The following is a 13,323-nucleotide window of genomic DNA, read 5'->3' as shown; positions in this document are numbered from 1 at the left end:
ATATATATTTATATATTATATAAAGATCACAATTTACAACAACCTGGTAGCAAAAGCAACTACAAAATGAACACTTTCTCATGATGACAAAAAAAAAAACCCCAAAGAAAAACAGCTGTATATTGACTGTGAAATGGCTACAATAGCAGTACCTTCTGTACTAATGAAATACAGAGTAAGAATAACGAACGCAGTTCTGATAACCTGGTCTGAAGGCCCACTCTGCTACATACTACTAGCTTCCTTTTAAGCTTTCTAGTGTGGCCACCATTATAATAACCATGCAAACATAAAATTCGTCTTATAAAATTTAAGGACAGAGAGCTTTTTATTTAGTGATATGGGGGGGTTGACAGAACCCCATACAGTTTTCCCCAAGTTCTGCAATAAAACATTAGCCATTTCTTGGTAAAATATAAAAGATGGCGTAACGGCGGGTAAATTAGATAAACACGCCAAGCCTTAAAATTGCATGTGCCCGCGAATTCACACTAGGTGATGCTGTAAAAGCTTTTACTGCTCATCAATTTAGTGTTAACAGTGATTGATGACCCTAGAATTATCGTTCACGGACATTCGCAGTGATACGCAACGTGTGGCATGCGTTTTCACACGTAGGCGCACCCAATATGTGTTTAGTAACTAAGCGGTTGCTGGTGGAGGTGGGACACGCACAAATGGGAAAGGACTTTATAAAATGTTCACCTGCCCTTAGGTCGGGTTCACACCTAGGCAGCACCATTTCAGTGTGTGGTTATTTGTGCATTTTGATGCGTGTTTGTAAGCACGTACACCAAGACGCGTTATGACTGGCAGCTTATGAAAAACTGAGGGCAATGGACGAATGCACGTTTAAATGCACAAAAACATGCAACATTATTCTGCTGCGCATTTTCATTGAAGTCTATGGGGCAAAAACACGCTTTTAACTGCCCAAAGAAGCTCCTATACCATTTCAGGCATTTTCCTACTCATGTGTGAACAAGGGCCATTGAAAATCATGGGATTTCTTGCGCTGGCCATTTTAAAGCGCTTTTACAAACTATTCAAAAACACCTAGGTGGGAACCAGGCATTACGTCCAACTGTTTATTTATATCGGCCAGATGGCAACCATTTAATTTTGTATACAACTTTTACCTTCATGGCATTGACTTTTTCCCTGCAGGTAGCCTATGCCAACATGTTTATTATAGGTTCAGTTTGATTTCTCCCAAAAAATTTTGAAAGGTTAACACAAGTGTAAAATACCTGACAATGCAAGAGGTTTTACCCATTTTCTACTTCTGCAAAGTAATTCTCAAAGACAAAAGCAGCCTCTAATTTCATCAGCCCTGAAACACAGGACATACATTTCCTGGCACTTCCTTTGGTGCAGCCATCACAACCAACTAGAACCAGCAAATACTACTACAGCTTCCATGAGGTCTCAGTGTTCTACCAGCACTGTATTCAAATTAAACCCCATCAAGGGATGTTGTAAGATCAACATACATAAAGGGTACGCAGAGAATCAATCTAAACTGGAGCACTCTATTACATGTGCAACTCTTATTTTTGACTAGTCATACACTTTAAAATAGCAAATATAAAAACGTATGGCTACCTTTACAAATATTTGTATTAACTGCACCTTCACACAAGTAATATATTTTAAGCTTTACTTGCCCTTAATAACTTAGTTTCATCTTTGCCATTTCATTAATACAATGATCAAATGAAGGAAAGTATAATGAATATTAGTTTGCCAGCATAATAGTGTCATGAAACCAATTAAAATACAAATTTAATATTTTTCTACAAAAAGGGGGGGGGAGAAGTCATTTTTGACATTTAACTCAGGAAGGAAACCATTTGTAAAAGCTCTAGAATTCAATCCATATATAAAGCTGTACTCCTGGCAGGAATAGACCTTCATATAAGTGGGTGCTCGAAGTGATAGCATCAGATGGCACTGCACCAGACCTAGGTACCAGCACTCCAGACATGCAATTGCATCTCACAGATTTTTTGTAAAGAACAGAGTCACAGCCCTTGCAGGGCCCTTTTCTCCAGGCAACAGACTGACATCACTCTATGTTGCCTTAAAGCGACACTAAACTCAGGAGTTAAATCTCAATAGTTAAAAAAAAGGTACTTAAATGCATTTTTAACAAAAATGTATTCATCACTCGACTGAATATCCTCAGATCATCTCTGATTTCATAACACAATTGTGGACTGCTAACACAGCGGCCTCCTGATACAACTTCTCCCCCTTGGGTTAATGACAATTGTAACAAAAAAAAGAACAGGGGTTTGAAGAGAGGTATAACACCACAGCATGGAGATATTTTATAACAAATAGAATTTTACATTGAATAAATAATATAAAAGACATGTATACAAAAGTATTGCACTATACCGAAACCACCATTATCAGGAGCACAAGCCCATGAATTATCTCTCATATCCCCCGTATACCCATGGACTGGATATACTAATCTCCAATTGAACATGTACTGGGTATCAAATGAATACAGTTGGATATATGGGTATACGAGATAATTCATGGGCTTGTGCTCCTGATAATAATGGTGTTTTCGGTATAGTGCAATCCTTGTGTATACATGTTTTTTATATTATTTATTCAATGTAAAATAAATTCTATTTTTATAAAATATCTCCATGATGTGGTGTTATACCTCTCTTCAAACCCCTGTTTTTTCTTTTTTGTTACATCTCTGGATTGGTGCTGACACTGTCCTTCCTTCTGGAGGGTGGCTACTTTTGTTCCCCATGGTCCCTGTGTGTGTTGTAAAGTAGTCACCGCACCAAGCTCACTCCTGTGATAGACTACAATCTCACTACAAAGTAGTAAACTAAAACGTCAGATTGCAGTCCAACACAAAAGCAAACTTGGAGCGGTGTCTACTTTACAACACACACAGGGACCATGGGGAACAAAAGTAGCCACCCACCAGAAGGAAGGACGGTGTCAGCACAAATATAGAGATCATTTGAGGATCTACAGCTGAGTGACACATAAAGATACATTTTTGTTAATAGTTAAAAGGAACTTGAATGTATTTTTAAGATTTAATTCCTGGGTTTAGTGTCACTTTAAAAAAAAAGGGGACCCTGCAAGGCCCAAAATGTCAGTATATGGGTCTGTGACAGTATTCTTCACAATAAATCTGTGAGACGCAATCACATATCGGGACTTTGCATCTACTGGTCTGAAAAAGCATTAAAACATCTTTACCATTACAGAACAAGTCTAGTTGAATGTGGCTACTTCTGGTTATACATGACCTGGATAAACGAGTCTTCAGACTTGTTTCAAGGTAACTAAAATGCTATATACAGTCCCTCCTACCAAAGGGTGGGGGAAAGCAGACAGCAATCTTCAACCTCATACAACCTACTAGTATTTAAAATCACATCATAAAGATTTTTTTTTTTTTATCCAACACACTACCTCTTCTTGCATAATTCCCATCCATGTCAGGAAACTGTGCCATCACAAAATCGGAAGACTTGAATAATATACTATCCACGATGTCTTCACGCTTTGGCCCACCAGCAGAGTCTTTATTTTTCTTGTGAGCTGCATCAAGAACTAAGTCACACTGTAACACAATAGACAAGGGTAAAATTAAACACCAAAAGATGCATTTTTTTCCCAGATGTACATGACTTTGGAAGAAAAGACAAAATAACGGTTCAACACGGGGTTATGGCCCGCGACTGGTACCATGCAGCCCACAGCCGGCTAACAATTTACGGACCGCGTACCTGACTTGTGGGAGCAGCTACACGCATAGCTGCTCCAGGCAGTTCTAAACACTCAGTGCGAGTCAGGGCACAGCATGTGAATGACTGCTTTCACTGAGCGCTGGCTGAAAGGATTAGTAAGGTCTGCACCATCCAAAAAGGCGCAGACCGTACAAACCAATCACTGGACCAACTGGGAATTTGCCTGCAGTGTGCCCCCCTCCCTGCAAACAAAATGTAAGCGAGAGGGCTCTCTTATTTTAAGAAGGTGTGGCACACATACAGAAACATTAAACACACTTACCAACACCACTCACAGAAATCCTGACAATACACACACAAACCAACACAAAAAAAATGTTTGTATATTTGTGTGTGTACACACACACACACACTATTGGATAAAGAGATAGGATATTTCTAAAAATTGTAATCATGGGCCCAGGTTCCTATACACTGAGTGGCCAGATTATTATGACCACCTGACGTTTGTAGGCAAATTAGCTATAATTTGGCGCTGAAGTTGCTAGAGGGCCAGACCATTATAAATAGGGAAGCAGGTTGTTTACCACGAGAGTAGAAGTGATTTTGTTTCTGAAGATACGGGGAAACAACGCGATTTAACAGCCTTTGAACGTGGGATGATTGTTGGCGCTCGGAGCCATGGTGCGAGTATCAGCAAAACAGCAGAATTCATTAAATGTTCAAGAGCAGCTGTTGTTAAAGTGTTTAAAGACTGGACTGTCAGCCAGAAATCTGGGTCTGCAAATTGTGGCCGTCAGCGACTTGTAAATGTTAGGGCAGAACGGAGAGTGGCAAGACTGGTACAAGACAACAGAAGAGCAACAGTGCATCAAATGACTGCAGATCTTAATCAGGGATCCTCTCAAATGATCTCTGAACGCACTGTTCGCCGTACACTGCATCGTATGGGATATGGAAGCCGAAGGACTGTTCGAACACCTTTGCTGTCTGCAGTTAAGATAAAACGTCTCCAAGTCGCAAAGGAACACAAGCATTGGACAGTTGAGCATTGGAAAAAAGTAATGTGGTCCGATGAATCACATTTCCAGTTGCATCATGCAGATGGCAGAGTGAGAATTTGGCGGTAACAGCATGAAAGCATGCACCCCACATGCATGAGTACAACCCTTCAAGCTGGTGCGGGCAGTGTTATGTTTGGGGCATGTTTTCCTGGCATGATTTGGGCCCTTTAATTTGTGTAGAACGTCTGAATAGCACAACATACCAAAGTATCGTTGCTAATCAAGTTCATCCGATCATGTTGATGGCGTATACCCAATGGAGATGGCTTCTTCCAACAAGACAATGCGCCATGCCACGGTGCTCGTATTGTGCAGGAGTGGTTTCAAGAACATGAGGGAGAATTGACCTTGCTTAGGTGGCCCCCAAAATCACCAGATCTCACTCCAATTGAGCATTTGTGGGATGAAGTTGAAAGAACCCTCAGGCAGCTGGTTCCACAACCATTAAATCTCACAGAACTGGACAGTGCTATTCATCAGGCAAGGTGTCAGATTCCTCGCATCACCTTTCAACATCTCGTGGAGTCAATGCCAAGAAGAATCGCCGCAGTATTGAAGGCAAAAGGTGGTCCAACTAAGTACTTATGGGGTGGTCATAATAATCTGGCCACTCAGTGTACACACACACTTTGTTTTGAAGTATGAAATTTGGCATGCGGCCCCATGGGAGCAGAAACATTGTCCAGTGGCCCTCAAATGGAAATGGTTTATCAAAGAGCTTACATATACTTTATATTTCTAAATGCACAAATCGGATACAATAGACAGTAACTCAGAGAACCTTACTTACCTTAGGACTATAGGTTTTAAAAACCCCTTCATACACACTTCCATTTTTTACATGTACCTCACACTTGGATCCCTAAAAGGAGGATGAAAAAAAAGAAAATATATTACTTTGTACAGCCAACACAAAAATATAACACCTATACGCGCCTCTCAAGAGTGAGCAGTAAATTAAACCATGAAGCCAAGTGCATTTAAAAAGGAACTCTGTCAAGCCTCAATAATAGACAAGGCAATTTGCCTTGTTTCGAATGGGATCAGTTCACACCATCAGTTTTTGAAAAACAAAAAAAAAAGAGGGGAAAAGAATGCAATACTTATTTTCAGCACACCGTGCTGTGATGTGGTACAACTGCATCTCACCGCAATGTGTCCATGGAACTTAATGAAATGTAACTCGTGACACCTCAATGGGGTTATAACCAAAAAAAAAATAAGTAAAACCATGCGATGCGTAGTGCAGCTGCCGGTACGAATTGGCCCTTACACCGGCCGGTATGAATTGGCCCTTACACCGGCCGGTATGAATTGGCCCTTACACCGGCCGGTATGAATTGGCCCCTACAACTGCCAGGTTTTTAGTAACATGTGCTTATGTTAACCACTTGCTGTCCGAAGCAATTTCTTCCTATTGGCACACACATGATATAAACTGAATTTTTGGCTAGAAAAAAAAGCCACAATCCCCCAAACAAGGATGTTTTCTGAAAGCAGAGGCCCTGTAAAACAATTTTAAAAAATAATTGCTGCCGGTAGTTGCAATTCTTTATGTCGCACGGTATTTGCACAAATGTTTATCAAATTAGTAATTTTTAGGAAAAAATACACTAAAATGAAATTTAGTATACAGAAAAAGGATACAATACCCATTTTTTTGGTAAAATATGATAGATGGGTCACGTCGGGTTAATAGATACCAAACATGTCAAGCTTTAAAATTGTGTTCGCCTGTAAAGCCACGAAAAACTTCAATACCCAAAATTTCCCATAGTGGACACTTTAAAATCTTTTACCGCTCAGAATTTCAGTGCTAACCGTGATTGTTTTCACTCGGACGTTCACGGCGATATGCAACATGTGTATCGCAATTTACGGTTTTGCACGTAGGTGCACCGACACGTGTTTGCGAAAGTATGCTTGTATGTATGTGCGTGCATGTGCGGGCAGGGGACTTAAAAAAATGCAAAAAAACATTTTTTTTAACATTTTCTTATGTTACTTGAAATTTTATTTTAAACACTTTTTTCACTAACCTTGTTGTGATCACATAAGGGGCTAACAAGCCCCTTACGTAAAAGCAAATTGGGTGTGACAGGTCCTCTTAATGGAGACATCGGGGATCTTTTAGACCCCTAATGTCAGCTAGGGACCCAAAGAAGCTGAGGAAGCAGAGATGTGCTTGCCCAGCTTCTTCTCCGGGCTCTAAGAGCCAGTGAATGTACACAGTGACACTGCAAGTGATGCAATACACAAAACTTCCGGGTCCGGTGATCGGAGGAGAGATGAGCAGGATCACAGGAGGCTGAGCGAGCGGAGCTCATCCTCCTTTGACAGCACTGCAAGCTGTCTCCGCCCACACTGCTCTCCCGATCTGTGACAGGAGGCTGAGCGGTGTGGGGAGGAGACACGCCAGCCGCTCACAGCTTCTCTCCTCCCTGCTGGGACACATAGCAGCACCCAACGGGGAGGAAAAAACAGATGAACCCCTATATCGACCAGAAAATGGCACTTTTCGTCATTTTGCCAAAAGTGCCATTTTCGGCCGATATATTGGTGCATCCCTAGTAAAAAAAAAAATTCAAGATTTAACTCCCGGGTCTGGTACCACAAAGTTTTCACCAACAGTTATTAGGGTGACATAGAAATCCAATTTTCTATACATGGGGTACATCTACAGCCTCCAGGAGGTATAAGCACTGTACAAAGTAGAAAAGGGTACAGCTTTACCCAACGGCTACATACCTGCACACACAACCAGCTAAGAGAGCCATGTCCCTGAATGCATCACAGAAAAATATGATTTTTTTGTACTCATAAAATCCTTTTCTCTGCGTTCATTGAAGGGCACAGCTGAGATCTTGCTCTCTGTACCGATGGGTTATACTGGCCACTTGCAGGAGCAGGATGCTAAGAAAGAAGCTTCACTCTGGGGGCGGATCCTGCTGGTGGTAACAACCACTTCCAAGGCAGCTCAATTGGTCACAAAGCAGTAGCGCTATGGCACAAAAAAAGTCCCAAAAAAGGAAACCTCCACAGGTGCAACAGCATCAACTTAAGGCCCCATTCACATCGAGCGATTTATTGCACGATTTTTGCCACGATATCGCTCATATTTCCACGCGATATCGCTCTATGTAGTTTCTCTAATCCATTTTAATGGAGCTGTTCACAATATCGCTTGTAGCTCGTCGCTGTAGCTTGTCGCTACTACATGACCCTTTTTCTGCACATTTTGAGCGATTTTGCTCCTGATTGCATACAGCCCAATAGGAAAAAGTCGTGCGACAAGCAACGCAATATCGCTCATATAAAATCGCGCAGAACATCGCGTGATTTTCATGTCGCTCAGTGTGAATGGGGCCTAAAAGTAAAAAGTGTATACAGATGACTAGGTAGTCACCTTACAGACTTAAAGGAGAACTATGGGGTTGAGGCTTTTCCCCATAGTTCTCCTTAGGGTAGGAGACATTTGAATCAACCACACCTAACTTTCTTGCACCATAAATTGCTTGTGCTGCCAAGCACATGAAGGCATTAAAAAGGAGAACTATGAGGTGAGTGATTTTCACTCACCTCATAGTTCTAGCCGACCTGTGACAATGAGACTGTCACAGGTCGGCTCAGTAGATCGGGAGGCGAGTGAACACATACCGGCGTTCGCTCACTTCTCGATCCTGTCACGGCTCTCTGCCGTGACAGGGAAGGGGTCAGGGAGGATCCCGGCACAATTGTTGGGATCCGCTTCAGCGTCTCAGTATACCGCGAGCTACAGCTCGCAGTATACTGAGCCTAGGGTGACGGTGGATGCTAGTTTGTGTCCTCCCGTTACCCTGAGAACTATGGGGAAAAGACTTAACCCCATAGTTCTCCTTTAAGGCTTTTCCCCATAGTGCTCCTTAGGGTAACGGGAGGACACAAACTAGTGTCCTCGCGTCGCCCTAAGCTCAGCCCGCAGTATACTGAGACGCCGCAGCTGAAGCGGATCCCGACAATTATGTCTGGATCCGCCCAGCTGCGTGAGCTGCCCAGAGGCAGAGCCAGCTGTACCCGCCCCCTCCCCCGTACGATCCGCCAGTCAGCGCTGGAGGATTGGAGCGGGGAGGGGGGAATCCAGCCCCTCCCCTGTCACGGCAGAGAGCCGTGACATGATCGAGAGGTGAGCGAACGCCGGTATGTGTTCGCTGACCTCCCGATCTACTGAGCAGTCTCATTGTCACAGGTCGGCTAGAACTATGAGGTGAGTGAAAAGCACTCACCTCATAGTTCGCCTTTAAACAGGCGCTTGTGGAGATTGTACAATAGAAGCATTAGCCTGAACAATAAATTGCATGAGCCAACAAGAAATGGTAGTTGTGTAAGCTATTTCTTTTCGGTGGGTCGCCTGTAATCACCAAAAGGGAACCTGACTTACGGAAAGATTCAGTAGCAGATACAAACTCACACCACCCTAACTACGTCTAAACAGATTTTTTTCCAGTGATTCTTTTTTAGGATGCGTGGGATGAGGAGAAAGTGAGGTTATAATATCCTCATTCAGATAGAAATCCAATACTACCTTAGGAAGTAAGGTCTAGGACAGGGAACTACCTCATCTATATAAAATAAAAAAAGGGAAGGTTTACAACATAAAGCAGCTATTACGAAATTCTGAGCTACCTCCTGTGACAAATTAAGGGACAACACGAATGTCTAAGAAACGAGAATTCTGGAAAACCAAGAGAAACAAATTTTAGTCCCATGGAGGCAAAAGAGACTTGACTGGAGGAGAAATTTGTAAAACGCCTTGAATGAAGGTACAAACCAAGGAATTCAAGGCTAACGTACGCTGGAAAAAAAGATTGCCAATGCCGAAACCTGACCTTTAATGCCAACTTTTGATCTACATCTCGATGGAAAAAAAAAAGGGCAAAAATCTGAGCAACTGAAAAGGCATGAGGAGAAATACTATGCCCCTCACACCAAGAAATGCAAACTTTCCAAGAGGTAGACTTAAATGATGTAAGCATCGCAGGGATCAGATTCATATAATATCCTCTTTCTCAGCACCTGGCTTTCAATAGTCATACCGTTAAAGCCAGAGCCTGAAAAGCAAGATTGGACCTTGGGAGAAAAGTCCAGGTGAAGAGGAGGTCAAAAGGGGACATCTACAACTAGCCTCTCCACGTCTGTGTACCAAGGGCGTCAAGGCCGATCGGCAGCCACTAGAATTACCGGTATTCCTTCGATTTACACTCGACGTAGAAGTTGTGGAAGATGTTTTAGAGGAGGAAAGGCATAAGTGAGATTGTACTTGTCCCACGCAGCTGTCACATCGGGGGACAAAGTTCTGCACTTTCTAATTGAAATCGGTAGGCCAGAAGATCCATGTCTGGAGTTCATTTCTGACAAATCGGAACAAAAAACAACAAAAAAACTTCCAGATGTAGAGCCCATTCTCCTCGTTTCAAGCCCTGACAACTGAGATAATCTGCCTGCCAATTGACTATCCCTCAGAGGAGCAAAAAAAAATAAAGCAACAGAGCTGGTACACATCTTTCTGCCCAACAAAGAATGCGAGACACTGTCCTGCAATCTTACTAGGCTCCTTGCTTGACATATGGCATTGTCTGACTGGATGTCCCCATAGTAGAGTCATCCAATGTAAAAAGATAGAGTTTGATTGCACATAATTCTAGAACATTGATTGGTAACTTAACCTTTTCCTTGGACCAGAGACCCTATGCTTACAACCAACCAGTCATGCCGCCCCACCTCGGTGCGGTGAGAATGGCCTCCTTTGTTACAATCTTCCAGCCAATTGGAAGAAATGACTTACCATTCGTCCAAGCAGGGGAACTGAGTGATCAAGCCAACAAGGCTTTGACAGTCCAGTTCACCTGTATTTATCCATCCAGCGAAGAGGCATAGAGTTATGGTGTTGCGCACATGGAACTGCCTCATGAAATGAGGCAACCAATTAGACCCAGTGTGAATCGTCTCCCATTTGCAAGAAAGCAATGCATGAATTTGAAGCCGAAGCCTGAGTCTTTTCCAGGGGAAGAAGAAAAAAAAAAACTTGGCACGATACGTGTCCAGGCGCAGTCTCAGATACCCCAGGTGAAGAGATGGAATCAAGGAGGATTTTCCAAAATTCAGGATCCAAAACAAACTTTTCCATAGTGCTCATGGTTAAAAGAAGATTTCCTAATCTAACTGAGAATCTGCCAGAAGGCAGTCATCTAAGTAAGCCACCATCAATATCCCCATCTGTCTCAACAAGGCAAGGACCAGACTTGGTGAATACCCGTTGTGCCACAAACTGAAAATGGTCCTTCCCACCACGAAGTATAGGAAACGCTGATGAGCCTGACAAATATCAGAACATGGAGCCAAGTATCCTTAATGTCGATGTGAACCAAAAAAAAACCCCTGTAGAAAAAGGGGGAACACTGCCACAATAAGCTTCCCAAAATGTAAAATCGGGCCTGTTGGTATTCATATTGAGGTATTTTAGCAATTTAAATCTACACTGCTTCGGAGTCTCCATAAAACCTTGCTTTAGAAACTGGCTTTTTGCCAGACTCAATGTAAGAAGCTATCAATGTGGTACTAAAGAAGGGGAAACACCCTCTAACTCCGACTCGTTTTGCCCCATCTTACTGCTAATAACAGATGTAAAATTCTTAGTGAAAGTGCTTACCATGAAGATTGAAGGAGCGCACATACTACATCCCAACCACAGGGGATTCATGTGAAACAAGTCCACTGCACTAAACATATGCAGGGTGTTTTTCAACATACAAAACCCTCTTGTAAACCTGTGAAAGGAGGACCTTACCAGCCCATGACAAAGGTGTTTAAAAGCAGAATGGAAGTATTTTTTGAGCTATCCTTAATAAATATGGGTTTGAACCCATCATTTCTAAATGGGTGAAGTTTCTCTATGCCAGGTCAGGGGCTAGATTCTGAGTAAATAACAATGTCTCATTTACCTACAAAAGGGGTACAAGGCAGGGGTGTCACCTAATGCCATTAATCTTTATCATAGCCATAGAACCCATTGCAATGCACCTGTGGCAAGACTCCACAGAAAATGGGTTCAGGAGGGGGGTTCAAGGAAGACAAAATGGAGCTGTACGTCAACAATACCCTAATATTACTTTCATTACTAGGGAAATTTGGCAGTTTCTGGATTAACCATTTGGGACATGTTCCTGCTTCACCCCTTGGACCCACTCCCAGAATGCTTTAAAATGCATTTAAAAAGAAGTGGCACAGCAGGTCACTTACCTGGGTATTAAAATTCCTCTCTCCATTACTTATTATATTGGATATAAATCAATATAGTAGGATTTCTCATCTAATATATTTGTAGGCCTGTTCCATGATTTAGTTTGACGGAAAAAGCAACCCAGACAATGCATAGAGTCACTCAAATACACAAAAGCCTGGGAGGTCTATCTGCCCCGAATACCCAACTAGATTTTCTAGCCACTCATATGCAACATTTTTATGGCTGCGAAAAAGAGGCATTTTCAATTCTCTTCCCAAAAGATCCCGTTTTACTTGCCTACAGACAAAACCCTTTACATTCCCTTGAATCCACTATGTACATAAAAAAAAAGCAAACATTCTCATTACACTACACGGCTTTTCATGGGGAAGATGCGGGAGACAGCCAAACATTAACTGCACATAGAGGTTTCCACAAGACTTGCACCCATTTGGCAAATGATTTGCTGCCTATGTTCACTAAACCAAGGCTTCCAGTCCTGAAAGTGTTCTGCAGTGGTGTGGAATAAAAAAAAAAAAAAAAAAACAAACACACACCTTATCAAAAGGACTAAAGTGGAGGCCCAATCTACTTGTCCTGATACAAAAATGTATTTTAACCAAAACCGTATATAGCCATGCTAAGCAGCGCTTTTCATTGGTCAGTGCAGCCAGGTGAGTGCTCGCAATTTGCGAGTGAAATTTGAAATCCATGGTGAAGGGCTGCACTGGAAGGCAGTATAGGGTACCGATAGTAGAATACCCGTACAGGCAGAGGGGAAGGACTTTTCATGAAAGGCAAGTATAGCGGGGACAACAGGGGAGTGGGCCAGATTTGTTAGAGAGTGCTGTGGCCCGGCTACCACAATATGGCACACAGTGGAAAAGGGGCAGCGCACACACACACACACACGTCTAATCTAGGCAGTCTTCCCTACAACAAAGAACTGGCCCTGCTGCTTCAACTCTTCTAGATAGCAAGTCATCAAAGCTGGTTGATGTAAAAGCTCAGGATGGCTACCGAACCTATAGAAGAAAGGCTGGGATCCTCCATCTTAACATCCTTTTTGTATAACTCTGTCCATGGCTTCCATATGCCTGAAGGAAGTATTCTCAGAGGGGAAAAAAATCTGCACAAAATACATGCACTTTTAGTTGATGAAACCATGTCCTCTGAAATCAGATTCAAAGTCATGAATTAGGAGATGGACACATCCTAAGAGCACCATGGCCTGGACAAGTGGCGGAGACCAAGCCCAACACCC

General features: G+C 42.5%; 1 protein-coding gene across 3 annotated transcripts in view; it reads right to left on the bottom strand.

The window, feature by feature from the left end:
- The window catches only part of ATXN2 (ataxin 2), a 66,341-nt gene that overhangs the window by 39,057 nt on the left and 13,961 nt on the right, over window positions 1-13,323 (bottom strand). For all 3 annotated transcript variants that reach the window (XM_018558329.1, XM_018558330.1, XM_018558331.1), the window contains exons 4-5: window positions 5,592-5,663; window positions 3,460-3,610 (exon numbers count right to left, since the gene is read on the bottom strand). In XM_018558329.1, coding sequence (XP_018413831.1) covers window positions 3,460-3,610; window positions 5,592-5,663 — 223 coding nt within the window. The remainder of the gene's footprint in view (window positions 1-3,459; window positions 3,611-5,591; window positions 5,664-13,323) is intronic.

The sequence above is a fragment of the Nanorana parkeri genome, unplaced genomic scaffold (assembly GCF_000935625.1).
Source record: "Nanorana parkeri isolate BGI_ZX_2015 unplaced genomic scaffold, ASM93562v1 scaffold331, whole genome shotgun sequence".
NCBI lineage: Eukaryota > Metazoa > Chordata > Amphibia > Anura > Dicroglossidae > Nanorana > Nanorana parkeri.
Note: the sequence above shows the minus strand (reverse complement) of the source record. Positions and strands in the feature narration are given on the sequence as shown.